Source organism: Xiphias gladius, chromosome 8 (assembly GCF_016859285.1).
Source record: "Xiphias gladius isolate SHS-SW01 ecotype Sanya breed wild chromosome 8, ASM1685928v1, whole genome shotgun sequence".
NCBI lineage: Eukaryota > Metazoa > Chordata > Actinopteri > Istiophoriformes > Xiphiidae > Xiphias > Xiphias gladius.
The window spans coordinates 14,548,619-14,565,835 of record NC_053407.1 but is presented as its reverse complement, the minus strand read 5'-3'; the positions used below and the strand labels follow the sequence as shown (position 1 = coordinate 14,565,835).

The window sequence follows — 17,217 nt, the reverse complement described above, 5'->3', positions numbered from 1 at the left end:
ATAAACTGGCAACTGAGTTTAAGTCCAGGCCACGCTGTCACAGCCCAAAACAAACACTACGATTCCCAGAAACCATCAGAACACTGGAAGCTGACGTAAATGGCTACCACCCTAAAACTACCAATGAGATTTGCAGGTGACCGCGGAGTCGCATTGTGATTGGACGTTGAACACGCCAGTTTGGCTCAGTCCAAATCACTGGGCGCTGTGCGTGCGAGTAGGTGAAAAGTCATCGGAATATATGATAGTTGAATGGTTGCCATTAACCGCCTCCCATGCCATTCCGACCATCCAGCTATGTCCGGCTCTTCCCAGTAAGTGGCTTTACCGGCGAACTGCGTTCGTCAGCGATTCCGTCCTTCCGTCTCAGACCGACATTTCACACCGGTCTTCCTTTACTCTTCGCCCGGAAGTTCACGATGCAGTCTAGCCGAAATGTGTCCAGCAGCAGCGATTTCGACGAGGAGCGCTTGGCCAGAGCAGGCAAGCCGGGGACGGGGCTTTTCAGCAACATTCCTATTGTCACAACAGAAGACGCTTGTCCTCCGGCGGTAAAGAAACGAGTGGGAAGCACGCTTGTGGTGGACGAGAGAAACTCGAGGACCCCGAGTCCTCTGTCTGGGGCCAGCTGTGATGACGACTCGGAGGCAGAGTCTTTCCGGGATGGGAGAACCGAGGAGGTCGACCAGGACACCAGGAGCAGGGCGTTTGTTTGGTGCCGAGACTTTCTGTCCGGGTCGTGGAAGACTATCCAAGAGGATGACTTTCAAATCAGCATCGTCAGGTAAATAATAAAGGTTAAAAAAAAATTTTTTTTTAATGTCCCCGTAATGATGACAGAGGGATATAAAGTTAGTTATCGTAGGGACCACTATTGTGTCTCCTTTGATGACTCTATAATGACCATCATTCACTTAGCTCACTGTAATTCTTTTCTTTAATCCCATTTGACAGTGGTCCCCACCCTTTTTGGCGTGGGATCACTTGAAATAAAGAGAGCAGTGCAGCCAAATGGTGGGGGTTTTTTTTCTTTTTTTTTCCTCTCTTTTGGATTTTCTAATTTGAAGGACTTTTAGAGTCATAAAGAGGTGAATGTATCTTGTATTTCACATGCAACCAAAGGCTAAAATAAAAAATAAAAAAAAATATTATGTGACAGAAGTATCCGGTGACCCACATTTTTCTTGGAACTCCTCAAGGAGTGTCGATCCCCTGGTTGGGAGCCAATATCTTATGGTATTACTGCTTGAAATGTTCTGTCATATTTTGTTGTGATATCCATTCTGTATTCCTCTAACACTATTGGATTAAAATTTATTTCTCTGAGGAGCCCTCAATTTAACCATCCGTGTGTGTGTGTGTGTGTGTGTGTGTGTGTGTGTGTGTGTGTGTGTGTCAGTGTTGACACATGGGATGTTGTGCTAAACTTGTGTTGTACTGTTTGAAGTTACCTTTACTAATATACTCTTGCAGATGTCTTTGACCAAGAGGATAAACACAACCTAAAGCCATTCTAAGCAAATGCTGAATCTGTTTTGTGACTAATCTTTATGACAGGATACTGTGCGTTCACGTTAACATTCCTCTGATGTGATAACCTTAGTGTTTTTGTCTTGCAGTGGTGGACTGAGTAACCTGCTGTACCTGTGTAGTTTGCCTGAGCATGTGCACCCTGTGGGAGAGGAACCTCACCAGGTTCTCCTCAGAATCTATGGGGCCATCTTACAGGTTGGTCTGTCTAAGAGGGGTCCTCAAGAAAATATATTTTTCTGTGAATGGTAGTTGGCTGCAAATATTTAATTATCTCTAGGAGAATAATGATAGTCTGATGAAATAATATACCATTACTGTAGCCAATCTCCTGTAGCAGTGTCATCGTTGTTCACATTTCGGATAGAAACCAAAAGCACCACGTTGTTTTTTTCTGTGTCTTTCTGTGTATCTCTGTCACAGGGAGTGGACTCTCTGGTGTTGGAGAGCGTGATGTTTGCCATCCTGGCAGAACGAACTCTAGGGCCAAGACTTTACGGCATCTTCCCCGAGGGACGCTTAGAACAATACCTTCCGGTACGACGCATGCCTAAGACTTGGCACTTGGTTGTGTTTGTGTATGTGTATGAGCGTCTTTTATGTGTTGAAACAATGTGACACGTGTCCTTGACTTTCATTTCATTGTATATTGCTATTGTTTATGTTACTTCTTAAATCATTCAACATTCAGGGTCAAATTATGATGTGTAGGTTCTATGGAAAATAGTTTTGTGCCCTAATTACATAAAATAATTGCTCTTCAGAGATGCATTCATATTGAACAATGCTCTTTAGTTGCCAATGTAACGGCATCAAATCTGTGGAGATATAAAGGTAGTAGTGTAGTTACTTGACCTCGTTAATATTGTTCAGTAAGCATTTGCGAAAGCAGTAATTTCTGCATGTCTCTGTTTTCCCAGAATACCCGAATGCGCACAGATCAACTTTCAGATCCTGTCATCTCAGCTGAGCTTGCCACCAAGTTGGCACGTTTCCATAAAATGCTTATGCCCTTTAACAAAGAGCCTAAGTGGCTGTTTGGGACCATTGACAAGTAAGGACACCTTAATAACAATATTTTTCTACTGCTAGAACTGTCTGTTTTTATAATTATATCTACTGTCTGTTTTTTTTTTTTTTCCCCTTTAGATACATGGATCAAGTGATAAAGCTTAATTTTGTACGGGAAGCACATTTGAAGAAGTACAAAAAGCTGATGAAGTTTGACCTGCCTGCTGAGTTGGCAAGCCTCCGGTTAGTTGGGGCACAGGCTTCAGAGAGCCAAATGCTGCATATTGCATGGTATATGGTATATATAAAGCCATAAAGTTATGGTAGGTAGGTTTAAGCAAAATGAGGATGAAACCTGTAGTATCATCTCTCCCCTCCTTCCAGTACCCACCAGTGTCAGTGAGAGACAAAGCAAAGCTCAAGAGATTTATGGACAGTTCCAGAATGACTTTGTAGGGAAGAAGCGGAATGAAGTAAACCAAGTGCCAGCTCGATGTAGCTTCGTCAGAGCCATCTCATATAACTTAATGTAATCACCATCTAGGCAGAGTGACAGTTTAGTCTTTTCATCTTCTCATGTTTGAGGGCTACCACCAAAAATCTCAAGAATGGTTAAATAAATAATATAACAGAGATGACACGAGCAACATAGGAAGCCAGTTAAATGATGAAATAGGTATGTGCAGACCCTCTCGTCTGCCAATGGGGCTCAAAAGTAATTCTGTGGAACATGTGGATTCTAAAAAAAAATCAGCTTTTCTGTCATCTAGCATGTGTTTGGTCATATTCATTTATATTTATCCATAATGTTAGGGAGTCACAATAAAACTTAAAGGCTTGTTTCATTTGTGGTCTGCATATAAATTAGTTTTGCTAAATTCAAACTAATTATCAATTTACAGCATAAAAATGACACTTTGGAACTTAAAAAGCTTAATTTCTATTTTTAAATGGTCTTTCTTGTAAATTTAGATTAAAGATATAACTGGGTTTCCAATGGTAAAATCCTAACCGTTGACGACAAAGTACAAATATTTAGACAGGTAAACTATGTCTTTACCACCAGATAAGACTACAAATAAAACATATGATCATGCTAACGGTAACAGTTAAATTTGGTAATGTAGATCAATGTGAAAAGATTGTATGTTACAATCAACAAGGCTGTAAGGTTATAGTTATAGTTGGAGAGCTTTTAGACACTAGAATTTAATCTTAGGGACAGGACTAGCTGTCTCTCTGTTTCCAGGCTAATGCTGACCTTTGTTCCAGTGCCTCCACGACTTCACTGCGGAGTCCTCCGGACAGTCTGACCTCAGCAACCAATAGAGAATCAGTATCTTTATTGTTTATTTATTGTCTGTGTTTATCTATGAAGACATTTTTTTATCTTGTAGATATGTACCCGTCTTACACTGAAGCAGACATAATATGCAGTTGCCACTGCATGGAAACCCCCTGGCTATCTGCTGCCATTATCCAATTGTCTGTTTCTCATTGCCTCAGTGCAGATTCTATGATCAAGGGCATCTTCACCCACTTATTCCACCCACTCACTTTCAATTGAATGTCTTTTCTTTGGACCTAATTTCTCATAGTTGAGTTATAATAAAGCCTGAGTAATACTACTTGCATATGCAACACTGACAAACTCTATCTCTCCTCGTTTTCTTTCATCAACCACTCTGTCCATCTGATTCTTGTCTCCACAACAGTGCATTGCTAGCAGCGACTCCATCGCCAGTGGTGTTTTGCCATAATGACGTCCAGGAAGGTAAAAAACATCCTGTCAGAAAATCTAATTTTGTCTGATTGATCCTGTTGCCTGTCCTATCTGGCTGTACTGTCACATTTCGTAAGAGCAGTATATTACATAAGTCAAAGGAAGGCTGGGGTGTATTAATAGGGACTGTGTGTGTGTGTGTGTGTGTGTGTGTGTGTGTGTGTGTGTGTGTGTGTGTGTGTGTGTGTGTGTGTGTGTGTGTGTGTGTGTGTGTGTGTGTGTGTGTGTGTGTGTGTGTGTGTGTGTGTGGTGCTGAGCAAAAAGAAAATAACTACGACCGGGACAATCATTGATTAAAAAAAAATGGCCATCCTTGGCCCCAAGACTTTAACCAATCGAGACGTTTGCTACTGGTGGGGGTTGAATAGGTGGTGATGTTCTCGTATTCATCAGGGACGTCAAAACAACAAGAGACATTAAGTATTTTGCAAATACCCCCTTTTTCAACTAAAATAATATCGAGAGCAAGTCTGTGCTGGGTAACTGCTGTTCTAATCGCAAACATTTCAGTATTCATTAAGGTGAGAGCCAGTTCAGTTTGGTTTGCTAAGGAAAGAAAAGACTAGGCTAGTCCATTAATTTTATTAAGGGCTGCAGCTGTTGACCAACCAACATTGGCGTTGGGAGAAGTCCAGGGGCCAGCCAGTACATAACCATCATATTTTGTGGGCATGCCAATACTATCTCTGTGAATTCGAAAATGCGTGTTAGATTGAATGTTGGTGGTAGGAGCCTTCTTATGGAAGACTTTTGGATCAGTTGCAACAATTGATGGATGGCAACAACCGGACCATTTAGATTGAGGTGGCAAATCATGATAGGCCTTTTAACCACAAGACCACATTATTCCTGGTTGGGCTGAAAGTTGTGTAAATGGACAGGCAAATCTTATCAGGTTGTTATTAGGCCGTTTCTGAGAACAATTGGTTGATGCTGTTGTATTCACAAATATTCTAGTTTGACAACTTGACCAGCCTAGGTTATGGCTTTCAACATTCCCTCTTTTGACACATGGTGTAACCTATGTGTCAATTTTGCAAAGTGAGGAAAGACATGTTTTAGACAGGCAAAGTTTGTTATCGGGTCCTCACCACACTGCTTCTCTGTGTATGGCAAAGGACTGGTATTGCTGTAAGGGAGCTGGGAATAGAGACTGGAGTTGTAACAAACAAATCAGCTCGTTTGCATGCCTCTGTCAATGCTGTCGGTTCTGCCACTTGTGCAGAATAGTGAGAGGGGATTGAACCTGAGACAAGAGTTTCATGATTAGTGACAACAGCAAATCCAACTCTGTTTCGACCACTTTGTGGATCGCGTGAAGCAGATCCATCTACAAAATCAACCAGATCAGGGTTAGTTAACGGTGTTTCTTGTAGATCCGGTCTTGGGGAGCAAACCTGTTGGAAGCCAGGTGTGGGAAAGAGAGTGGCAGGGTTTAAAACATTGCATCTTTTGACAGTGATATTAGGCATTTCTAAACGCACCGTGTTGTATCTTAGCCATCGTGCTGTGAAGAGGTGAGAAGTTTTTTGTTCAAGTAAAATCATGGACACAGCATGTGGAACCAGGAGAGTTACATCAGATTAGCACACTATTTATCTAGAAGCTATAACTGCCTTTTCAGCAGCAGCCACAGCTCTGAGACATCTTGGGAGGCCTGCAGCCACAGGATCTAGTTTTGAAGAAAAACAAGCTACATGGCGTAGTTTATTTCCGTGATCCTGCAACAAAACAGAAGTCATACATCCATTTTTCTCATCTACCGTTTGAGTGAAAGGACTGGTAGGGTCAGGTAGACCCAAAGTTAGGGCGGTCTGTAAGACAAGCTTTAGTTCAGTGAAAGATTGTTCCGCTTCAAGAGTCCATGTGATCTTGTCTTGTGATTGTAGACCTTTGCCATGAATGAGTGAGGTGAGTGGAGTGTCAAGAATGGCAGAGTTTGAAATTAATTGTCTACAATAAGAGCACATACCAAGAAAAGACATCATCTCTCTTTTTGTGATGTATCTTGGAAGATTCTGAATTGCATCTACTCTTTTTGGTGAAAAAGTTTTCCCTTCAGAAGTAATGACATTACCAAAGAAAACAACCTTTTCCTGCACAAATTGAAGTTTAGAAAAGCTGGCTTTGTGACCACTGTTGGCCAGATGTTTCAAGAGTTTTACTGTGTCGGCTTCACACTGCTCTGTCGTTGGAATGCAGAACATAAGGTCATCAACATACTGTAACAAAGCAGTGTCTGGAAATTCAAGACTTTGTCTGAGAGCTTCATTGTAAATGGTGGGACTTTCACAGTAACCTTGGCACAGGCGAGTGAATGTGTAGCCTTGCCCATTGAAGTTGAAAGCAAAGCAGAATTTACTTTCTGGGTGAACTGGAACACTAAAGAAAGCATTTGAAAGGTCCACCACTGAAAAGAATTTTGCATTAGGTGGGACCTGAGACAAGATGGTATAAGGATTTGGAACATTTGGGGCTCTTGGTTGGACTGCTGCATTTACTGCTTGCAGATCCTGAACAAAACGCTATTCTGTTGGTTGATCTTTTTCTCTGACTTTATTGACAGGGAACAAAGGTGTACGCACTGGAGAGTCATCACAGGTTCAGTGTTGGTGAAAATAAAATAGATCGATCAGATGTTGTTGTTTTTTGTTTGTTTTTTTTATTTTGTTTTTTTGTCAGTCGGCTGCTCGCTGACATGATTTCATAAATGGGCCCAAATCTTACCAGCGATTTGATGTGTGTTTTGCAAGTGTGATGTGTGGGACCGAATGGTCCATGGTGTACATATCACATTGAGCTGGTGTGAGGGAGACTGATATAGCGCATTTATGTTGTGTCCAGTAAATGTGTGTCAGTGCGAGTTTATCAAATCCCCCTCTCAACCAACGTTCCTCATATGGCTCATCAGGTCCTGGTTACACATGAGAGGTGCAATACAGATCCTCTGGTGTCATGAAATCTATTGAAGCTGTTAAAACAATTTTTCTAGCCTCTGTAACAAGCTCAAAAGAGGTTGTTAATGGTTGCAATTTCCATTGATATGCCTACTGCAGGTTTGGGGTGTGGTGAACAAAGGAGTATGAGAAATTTGGCTCCAGATCGGATAGCCTGTAAACTTTGACACCTTCTGGGGTTGAGACCAGACACAGGACTTTAGAGAGCAAGAATGCATGTTTGAAGCTTTTACTGACCGGTCTGCACATTTGAGTTGGACAGTAATGTTTTCTTTAATTGTTTAACTTGATGAACCAACAGAGTACACATAATCTCCGCTCAGTTTTGGTTTGGTAGTGAGTTCTAAAGCTTTTATCTCAGAACTTGTGGCTCCTGAGCCGACTAAGAATACAACATTTTGTTCTGTAATGGTCAATGTATGTTGTGGAAACTTCTTGAAATGGTCAGACGTGTACCGAACATATGTTAGAGCATTGCAAATCTACTGTCTGAGCCCTCAATAGATGGTGTATTAATCTGCTCAGTTTGTATGTATGTATGTGTGAGGTCTGGATCCAGCTTCAAAACCGCCCACTGTGGAAACAAAGAAGAGGAGATCTGAGAGCCTGGTGTTCTTTGTGTGTGTAAATTTTGTTTTTCATTGGTTTCAAATTTCTCGCACAAAAGGGGTAGTTGTTTCTGCATTATTTTGCTGTTTCGTGCTTCTGCTTACCCTTTCCGTATTTGTAAACATTCTTTTTGACATTCTATAATTTCTCATTTTTTTACAGAAAGTCTCCTTTTCCTTCTCATTTCTTGTTCTTTTTCTTTCAGTTTTACTTCTACCAGTAATATGTTTTTTAAACTGAGGGATCCCCCTATTGGAGATCCAAACTCAGCTGTCCAGACATTTAAATATTTTAAACTTTTATCCCCCTATTTCCCTGTCATGGTATCCACAATCGGACCCTCTGGAGATCCTGCCTCAACAGAGCCTTTACTCCCCATTCCAGCTGTGAAGGTCATGCATGACAATTACAATACAGACGTCTCTGTAAGGACTGCTTCGTCCATGCTACAAGCAATAAAAAGCACTCAAAGTTTTTATACTTTGACCCCTGAGTCCTTGACTCAGACACGATGTGTATAACACAAGAAAGAGAATTAAAATGTCAATATTTCAATGGTCACCAGATGAATTTCGCTGAATTGTGTTTGTGGAATCCCAGAGTCAACGTTCTGGGGCGTTTGCGGTCAGTCCTCCCTTCTCAGAAGAAGATTTGAGGTTGGAGGCTGGAAAACTTTTTTTTTCTTCCAGGATGGCCTGTCACTGTCCGCGTTCTGCCCCAGACGATCGCTCGAGGGATCCCACTTCTGACACCAAATTGTTACAGAAATTCTCTGCTGCTGGTGAAGAATGAAATAGAGACTTCTGCCGGCCGACAAGGTTTTTATTTTCTTTGCAAAGAAAAGGTCAATCAACACACGAGCGGTCAAAATGAAGAAAGACCACAGGCATGGGGAGGACTAAGCATTTATACCTAAGGAAACGCCCCCTAATCAAGGGTTTGTTTTCACACCCTTTCGTCTACCGTGGGTATCGGTGCCGACTCCCTAGGCACTAGGGTGTTCCACACCCTAGGCATCCTGCAGGGCTTTGTATGTAGATGTAAAATCAAGAGGGTTAGACATGACAGTTTAAAACACAAAAGGACCTGACATCTCAGTAGAAAGTGGAAGGTGGGGTATCTCAAGTAGTTGAAACACAAGGAGATTGAATTACAATTACAGTGTGTACAAAAGTACAGTGGATGTTTCCACATCCTTTTGGCCATTTATTGTATTTATTTGATACAAACTCCTCAGTAACTAAGCACATATATGTACTTTACTTTACAGCTTTTTTTTATTGTGCAAAGAAATATTTTGACTCCAGAAGTATAGTGGTAGCTGGAGAAGTTGGATTTACCATAAATACCCCCATTATTTACACACACACACACACACATACGAGCGGTGTCACCAAACCACAGACAGTACGTGGTGGGGACCAGTCTGAATAGTTCAGATACTAGTCAATATAACAGAAATACCACTTTTCCATTTTCTTAAGCTAAACCATCCTTTGGTCGTAACCTGGCCGGAGCTGATGTAATTAGATAGTGTGAATCATAAGGGTGGATAATGGTTTTCTCACTTATTGTTTTTCCTCTGCAGGTAACATTCTTATATTGGAAGACAGGGACCAGACCTCAAAAGAAAGACTCATGCTGATAGACTTTGAATACAGCAGTTACAATTACAGGTAATGTGTGAACTCTTAGTCATACATTTGGTGTATAAGGATTGGTTTTGTTTTCTGCAAATCAAATGAGTCATACATTGACAGTATTGGTGCTTTATGATTAGAAATTAGTGTTCTCGGGCACCAGTTTTATATTGTACCTTTGTGTGTTAATATAAAACATAATGTATTTTCGTTTATGTAGGGGTTTTGACTTTGGGAACCATTTCTGTGAGTGGATGTATGATTACACCTACAATCAGTGGCCTTTCTACAAAGCCACACCGGAGAACTACCCCACCAGAGAGCAGCAGGTCAGTCTAAAGATTTCACAGCCCAATAAAGACTGTCTACTTATCTTTGCCCCATTATCTCCATCCTTGCTCTTAAGAAGCGGCTTGAATTGGAATGGCTTTTATTTACTTATATGCTCAAAATTTCACATATACTTGAAAGTCCCACAATACAAAATGTGAAAATTAAACAAAGTGTTGTTAGGTAGCTTGGAAACACTTTATGTCCCCCCCACTTACAATTCATATGCAGTATATAAACATTTTTAAAAATGGGTTGTAATATACTTAAATGTAGCTATAAGGAAATTTTTAAATATATTAATGTACAGTATTTGTCAGCAATTATAATGATAACTTCTCCTTTTGAAGAAGTTTTACAAATAGCTTTTCAGTAATGGCAAGCCTGCAAGTGAAACATTAAATGAGAGGCATTGTATGCAATAGAAAAAGATGGTGTAGAGGTTTTCTGCAACATTTTCAGTCATGCAGCAGCAAACGTTCTTACAGGATTCCTAGTTTCAGAATTTCTGTGCTGAATATTAGTTAGATACAAAGTTCATTAGATATTTTTCTGCTGCCTTCTCCCTATGAGACTCAGACAGGTAACACTGTGCTTACTGCCTAAACCTAAGACCTAAGTGGAAAAGATGACAGAAGACAAGTATTTTGGCATCACAGTGCCATCTAGTGGTAAAAGTTTCGTAATGCAAGTTTGAGTTGAAGAGGGCAAACTAGAAACACTATACTTCATGTGGGAAATCTAGTCAAACTGTTAATTGACTTTTTTCCCTTGGAGAACGCTGCCCTCTGTTATTGTAAAAATAAAACACTAAACATCAACTGTCTACTTCTTAGGTCCATTGTTAAAATCACAATTTCTCTTTGGACATTGGACATTGGTGCGAACTATTTGCTAAAGTTACTAGTCCTACTGGACATTCCCGCTGGTGCATACGAATCAGTAATGTATCCCACAATACTTTGACTCCTATAACATATAGATTTGGGACCAACAATTTAATTAAAAAAAAAAAAAAAAAGTTGTAATAGGTAAAAGTTATCATAAAAACTATTTCAGTGTAATAAGTTTATAAGTTTTAATTCATCTATTAATGAAACTAAAATCCCTGTCTCTAAAGATAACCAAATGTAAGAAAAAATTTGTGTATAATTATAAAATCTTAAATGGAATGGAACAAAGCTAAAACAAATTTTGGGAGGGAAGCATCTGAAGTAATTAGACAAATAATGTAAAAAATCACCAACAAATGTGATCGCTGTACATGAAATGTACATGAAACATGTCACAAACAATTTTGGCTCTTTTTTTGCAGCTTGATTTCATAAGAAATTATTTGGCAGAACAGAGAGGATGCTCTGACATTACCGTGGACCAGACAAAGATTGAAGAGGATATGATAATTGAAGCAAACAGGTAACACGATGTTGTAATAATCTAGAGCAGTGGTGAATATGTATAAATAAAACTTTTAGCAGAATCACAAGAGCCATGACATTGCTGTGTCATTTTTATTTATTTATTTATTTATTTATTTTCTTTCTTCGTTTTTGATTTGTAGATATGCGTTGGCATCGCACTTCCTCTGGGGGCTGTGGTCTATCATTCAAGCCAAGATATCCAAGATTGAGTTTGGATACATGGTAAGGAAATTTTTTTGTTTTGTTTTTTACAGTCTGATAGAAACAGCAACTGCATACTACATTTATTAAAGGTCACACATTCATATCCTAACACTAAAGTATTTATTTAATGTTTAATTTAAGTTGATCCTGCCTCATAGTAAACAATGTTGTTTTGTAGGACTATGCCCAGTGTCGTTTTGATGCCTACTTCAAGCAAAAAAAGCTCTTCTCCTGAATTCCACCGTTTTAATCAGACTGTACTGTATCATTTACTGTATTTCTCCTTATCATTCTTCAAACCCACCTCCTGTCTCTGTTGAAGTGAGGTTGTTTTTCAGCTATGCATTACTGAAACTACAGCTCTATGCAGCTCTGCTTATGACAAGTAACGGCTTTTGAAAGGTAGAAATTTACATTTTGAGACTGTGCACAAGCACAATCTAAGCTTTCAGGCAATTCATTTTAGTTAAGTATGTACCAATCACCATAGTGTGAAATGTTGTTAGTGCACATATAGCTCTGTAGAGCTGAATGTTTTTTGTTATCGTTTAAGGGGCCCGGTCAATGTGATGTTCAGCTATTTCATTTTATCACCCATGTTTAGATGCACTTCACTTCTTTGGACCATGTTTTGACAATGGCATTTTTTAATTCTTTAACTGTGACTCTGTGCATGTCAGTGAGGGACAATCCTGGTTGCCAGAGCATTCATTTCTTTTCTTTTCTGACTGTAAATCTTACTCTTAAAGTCATTTTGGTATACTAAACTAATAGTATTGCGTTTAGTGTGGAAGGCTTTTGTATAACTCTTTGCTTTTGAGTTTTAAGTCATTCTACCTCACTTCTTTCCTCTGTTCATTCTGCATTCAGGTGCATTCAGGCTGATTGTAAAGGCATCCTGTGAGGGAACTGTGAACATTTTCCCCTAGATACTCCAAACTTTATCTTATGTGTCACAGGTAGTTTTACTGTAGAATATGTGAAAATATTCCCCACCGATCTTTACAGTAAAGTTAAAAGCTTACCTTCATTCATCAAATTATCACGGGCGCTATTTTATACAGTATCACTGTAGTCAACTACTGTTAATTGAACCATCAGAACAGTCACAAAGTGTAAGGCATCTAAGTTGGTAACATTGGATCTTGTCACCACTCTAGATATCAGTAATAAACTGTACATTTCTGCTGCACCTTTAACTGTCTGCCAATATTTAATTCAGCTTTTACTACCTCATATATGTATCCACATTAAAATCGCCTGACAAAATTAGAGCCAACAATAAAAATTCAAAAAAATCTGTGTTGGAATAAAGTCACATGATTGTGCCTGGAGCTGGTTTGAATGTGAAGTGAGGTTTTGACTTTTTTTTTTTTTTTTTTTTTTTGGTTTTGACAGAAGCTTTGCTAGGATTCCTTTATGAATGTTTTACTTATTTAGACTGTCTCCTGGATTTGTGTTGATGCACTGCCATCAATTAACAACTTTGTGTCTTTGTTTTACACTTAGCTGCATCATTTTACTCACGAAAAGAAACTAGAAGCTTAACTGTGCCTCAATAAGTGTAGCTTTTTTTTATATTTGAAATTGTCCCAGTACAGTTTAATTCTGTTAACTTCTCCATGTTATGTTGGTCCTATTTGCACTACTAAAAATATAATTTAAAAAGTAGTAAACATACTGTATATGCATACAACCTGTGTCAGTGTAACTGTTTTTCTTTTCATTTACTATCTCTGCCTTAAAATAAAAAAATATTTCAACAAATGTATCTATGTTTTGCAAAAAACATGAAGTTACTCTGATATTACTGCCATCAAACTCTAAGGAAAGTTGAGTGCCCCATGATGACGTCGAGAGCAGAGTGAAGAAGGCCATGTTTCATCCCAGAGGGGCTGACTGTTGTCCCACCTCCATGTGCCAAGAATAGACCAGCAGAAAGAAGTACGCTGCTTAGAGATCGGGGCATACTTTTGAATCAACTGGATCTGCTGCAGAACAAACAGGAATTATGAAGTTGAGGTTTTAGCTTTACCAGCCTTTTATTCACCTTGCTGTTTCACTTGGCATGTGGTCTTAAATCTTTGCTGACAGCTGCTTCACTATTTTTTGCTGTTAAAGGACACGTGACTGTGTGAGCTGAGGCAGGGAAAAGGAGACGAGCCGTTGGTGTATGGACTAAACTCACTGTTCTTTTCTCTGTTTTTCCATTGGGCCGTGGCTGCCATGAATTCTTTGGGAGGCTCGCCTTACCTTATGAGGAGGATTTACGGTGCCATTCTGAATATGTGATTAGAGCAGTGTTATGGTTAAAGATGCATAACTTCTTTAGACCTGTAGGGGTTTAAAAACCAAAAAAAAAAAGTCTGTCCCAGACAGTATTTAAAGTCTTTTGAATGAGTTAAACTTAGATCCAAACAACACTGTCAGTGAGATGAATCCTTTCAGGCAATATTTTATGATACTCTTTGAGTGGATAAGCTTATGGCTGAGATATGGTCTTACAAGACTTTGGAGAGATTTTCCAGTGGTCAATACTTGGATAGCTTCCCCAGGTATCACAGATAGGCGATCATGCCAAGAAGACTCAGAGGAGTGGAAAACCAATGAGGCACTCCGCACATATCACCTTGGAGATGGAAGTGAAACCATGGTTACAGTCCAAACCAGTACACATGCTTTCCATGTAAGTAAAAAACAAAACACAATTCTTTCAGCCGCACAGCTTAATCAAAAACTAACCCGAGGCTGTAAAAAAACTGACTTTAAGAATCAATTTTTAAGGCGGACCTGAGAAGACTTTCAGAGTGCAGCGAGTACTTCCGGGCGTTGTCCCAGTCCAAAATGAGAGAGACCTCAGAGAGCCTCATCCACCTGGACCATGTGTCTTCCTCCGTCTTCTACAATCTCCTTGAGTTCTCCTTCCATAATAAGTTTGGGGTCCCTCAGGAGGAGCTGGGCACACACATCCAGGTATGCAAACAGAGATTCAAATCTCCGTAGCTACTTATCCCTGTCCCCTATAGTGCTTCACCCCAAAACCAACCTAGCACCTCTTGCTTCCTCCCTTTGTGACTCTGGAGGTCAGCAGCTACCTCCTTACTCAGGCCTTCCTCTCAAAGTGCCTTTCAGTCCTGGCGGATGAACTCAGGCCAGATAACTGTTTATCCTACCTGAATCTGGCTCAGGAGATCTGTTGTGCAGAGCTGAAGATGACAGTGTTCAGCTACCTGAGTAGAAACTTGATGGAGCTGTCACTCCTCACCCGGTATGCAACACTTAATGGTAGCATTACATGATTGGATAGCTCAAGTTGGTTCAGTTCTAATTTTGGTAAAGCTTTCGACTGTAATCCGGACTGAGTTTGCCACGTTTCTTTCTTGTCATTATAATGGATTCATACCTCAGGTGTCTGAACGATGAGGAGAAGGATGAAGTTGTCAACATGAGGATACAAGGAGACCGACATCTTTGCACCCTCAGGAAAGAGAACCTTACTACTTGGAACGACCCAGAAACAGAACGTGCCCGACATATCTTCATCCTAAACGGCTCGGAGGACAGTGAAGACTGGCATCCAGTTACAGAGCTTCCTTTCAGGGCGGATAAGTGGTGTTTCACTACAGTGGTTCTGTATAACTACCTGTACATCATAGGAGGCTACCGGCACCGTGCGAGGAGAGGCTTAGAGTTCAAAATGGCTTCCTTTAGGTATAATCCCTTCACTCATACATGGGTCTCCACCGCTCCTCTGATTAAGGTGAGACAGTCTTCTAGCTTGTAAATAAAGCTGATCTGTCCATCTTACCCCAAATAAAACTCGTCTCTCAGTCATTTATGTAACACTTGTGAAAACAGTGGTTATCTGTTGCATTCACAGCACAGAAGACACTTCAGTGCGGTGGCCTGTGAAGGCTGTATATATGCCGTGGGAGGCTGGTACCTGGACTCCCTGGTGAGTCCAGACTCCAGCACGGCTCTCTATACAGCTGTAGAGTGCTATGATCCATGGGAGGACGCATGGAGGTTTGTGTCGTCTTTGTCAGTGTAAACGTTGGTGTAGCACTGGATCTGTGCTTTTCTAATTAAAATGTTTTCCCTTCCAAAAAGCAAACCCCTGAATTATTTGTGGGTGTACTGGTGACTGAATGTAAACTCTGCCGTAGGTTTGTCTCCTCACTGCCACTCACTGACTTCCAGTTTACTGTGTCCTTGTCCCATGATGTGCCCCTTGCTACTAGCCTTGGACACTGTCTTTATGTGTTGGGCAGCATCCAGAGGACTGGAGAGAAACTGCTGCTTCAGTACAACACCCAGCAAGGTACAGTAAGGCAGAGCAGCACGGCTCTGTTTGACCAGAAGAACATAGTTTTATTTCCAGTCCAGAAAGCTCAGACTTGTGTGTGCTGTTGTCTGCTAATTGTCTTCTCCATTGCCTTCAGCTCAGTTCACTCACTATATATTTGTAGTTTAGACTGTTTCCACACATACTCATCAGGACGTATGAAAAACAGTGCTTCTGCTTTTTCTCTGTGCTTTAGACTCCTGGTCTGAACTGCTTCCCACCCTCACCAGAGCAGATGCAGACCTCCCTACTCTTTACTTCCTGGGTGTCACTGACAGGCTGCTTGTGATTGGTGGAAACAACTCCGAGAACGTCGTGACATCGTTCTGTGTGCAGTCACAGAAATGGGGAGAAGTAAGAATCTGACAAAAGAATGAGGCTGTGTTGATTAAAAAAAAAAAAAAAAAAAAATCCATCACTACCTCCTCGCAATCAGGGATTCCTGAGTTATGTGCATCTCAAGCACAAAGACATCATGTCTAATATTTTTTTATCTTTTTATCCTTTTTTCATCCAGGTGCGCAGGGCTGAGAAAGTGGCATTTGCAGGACAGGGGACAGTTGCAGATGACGAGGTCCTGATGCCAAGTATCGAACATAACACTGTTGCAAAGCTAGATCTCCAAACTCTCTCCCTCAGAGCTTTTCCTCCTCTACCAGTCTCCGCGCGCTATGAAGCTGTCTTTTATCTTCACTTCTAATGTTATAGTTATCTTCTTTGCAATACTCTACATATTTTGTCATTGTTTTTTGTGGTTGAATGTAGTAGTACTTAAGTCTTCCTCAGTCATAAGGCGATAAACTCCTTAGGTGGATTTTCCATGGGGGTTTATCATTGTCTCTTGTGTTTAAAATCTCGGTCCTTTCTGTTGAACTTTGATTCTACAGGCACACCACAGTTAGAATAAGGCACTGTGGTAACTTAAAATTGCTTTTATCCATTCTTCCGATGGGACTTTGGTGCTTATGGGACTTTTTTTTGACTTGAATTGACTTGGTTCTGTTTGTGTGCCAAGAAATTCTGTATATATATAGTTTTTGCTGTTCTCGCTTGTTTGTGAGATTCAAAATCCCAATGGATTTCTTTTTGGTTAATAAAGGTTTTTTTTATGAATAAGGATCTACAGAGGTTATCCTGAATTGTAACCTCCAGTCCAAGCCTGGAGAGCCTGTTCCCTTTTACCTTTGTTTATTTTTTGTTAGTTGTTTACATTAAAGACATTTCTTCCTTTCTTTCTTACATCATTGTAGGATTTCAAAATTGTGATGCAATGACCTAAACTCACACAACTGGTCACATATTTAAGACAACATATTTTATTTTCTGTCTCCTCTTGATAAACACCATTAGGTCCCATTTTCTAATCTTCTAATCAAAGCAAAGTCAT

General features: G+C 40.2%; 2 protein-coding genes across 4 annotated transcripts; both read left to right on the top strand.

The window, feature by feature from the left end:
• The first annotated feature begins 170 nt into the window (after positions 1-170).
• chkb (choline kinase beta) lies at positions 171-13,245 on the top strand. Of its 2 annotated transcripts, XM_040132044.1 has the most exons (12): positions 171-784; positions 1,620-1,728; positions 1,954-2,067; positions 2,451-2,584; positions 2,680-2,784; positions 4,257-4,315; positions 8,580-8,708; positions 9,479-9,566; positions 9,751-9,859; positions 11,176-11,276; positions 11,422-11,503; positions 11,664-13,245. In XM_040132044.1, exons 1-12 carry the CDS (start codon positions 276-278, stop codon positions 11,718-11,720), a joined length of 1,596 nt encoding a protein of 531 aa, XP_039987978.1. In that variant the 5' UTR covers positions 171-275; the 3' UTR covers positions 11,721-13,245. The 2 variants fall into 2 exon arrangements, with proteins under 2 accessions (XP_039987978.1, XP_039987979.1); XM_040132045.1 differs by lacking the exon at positions 8,580-8,708.
• Positions 13,246-13,407: 162 nt separating this feature from the next.
• Positions 13,408-17,042, top strand: LOC120792839 (kelch-like protein 42). Of its 2 annotated transcripts, none has more exons than XM_040132206.1 (8): positions 13,408-14,171; positions 14,270-14,458; positions 14,674-14,753; positions 14,894-15,245; positions 15,366-15,511; positions 15,652-15,806; positions 16,027-16,184; positions 16,348-17,042. In XM_040132206.1, the coding sequence occupies exons 1-8, from the start codon at positions 13,920-13,922 to the stop codon at positions 16,528-16,530; spliced, it is 1,515 nt and encodes a 504-aa protein (XP_039988140.1). In that variant the 5' UTR covers positions 13,408-13,919; the 3' UTR covers positions 16,531-17,042. The 2 variants fall into 2 exon arrangements, with proteins under 2 accessions (XP_039988140.1, XP_039988141.1); XM_040132207.1 differs by having other exon boundaries at positions 14,569-14,753.
• The last annotated feature ends 175 nt before the right edge of the window (positions 17,043-17,217 follow it).

What these genes read in the sequence shown, in the direction of transcription:
- chkb (XM_040132044.1), top strand. Translation starts at nt 276, where the DNA reads ATGCCATTCCGACCATCCAGCTATGTCCGGCTCTTCCCAGTAAGTGGC. An exon ending in GCTTAGAACAATACCTTCCG is followed by an intron (nt 2,068 to 2,450) that starts GTACGACGCATG and finishes CTGTTTTCCCAG; the next exon opens with AATACCCGAATGCGCACAGA. An exon ending in GCTGAGTTGGCAAGCCTCCG is followed by an intron (nt 2,785 to 4,256) that starts GTTAGTTGGGGC and finishes TCTCCACAACAG; the next exon opens with TGCATTGCTAGCAGCGACTC.
- LOC120792839 (XM_040132207.1), top strand. Translation starts at nt 13,920, where the DNA reads ATGAATCCTTTCAGGCAATATTTTATGATACTCTTTGAGTGGATAAGC. An exon ending in GAGCTGTCACTCCTCACCCG is followed by an intron (nt 14,754 to 14,893) that starts GTATGCAACACT and finishes TTCATACCTCAG; the next exon opens with GTGTCTGAACGATGAGGAGA. An exon ending in TCAGTACAACACCCAGCAAG is followed by an intron (nt 15,807 to 16,026) that starts GTACAGTAAGGC and finishes TCTGTGCTTTAG; the next exon opens with ACTCCTGGTCTGAACTGCTT.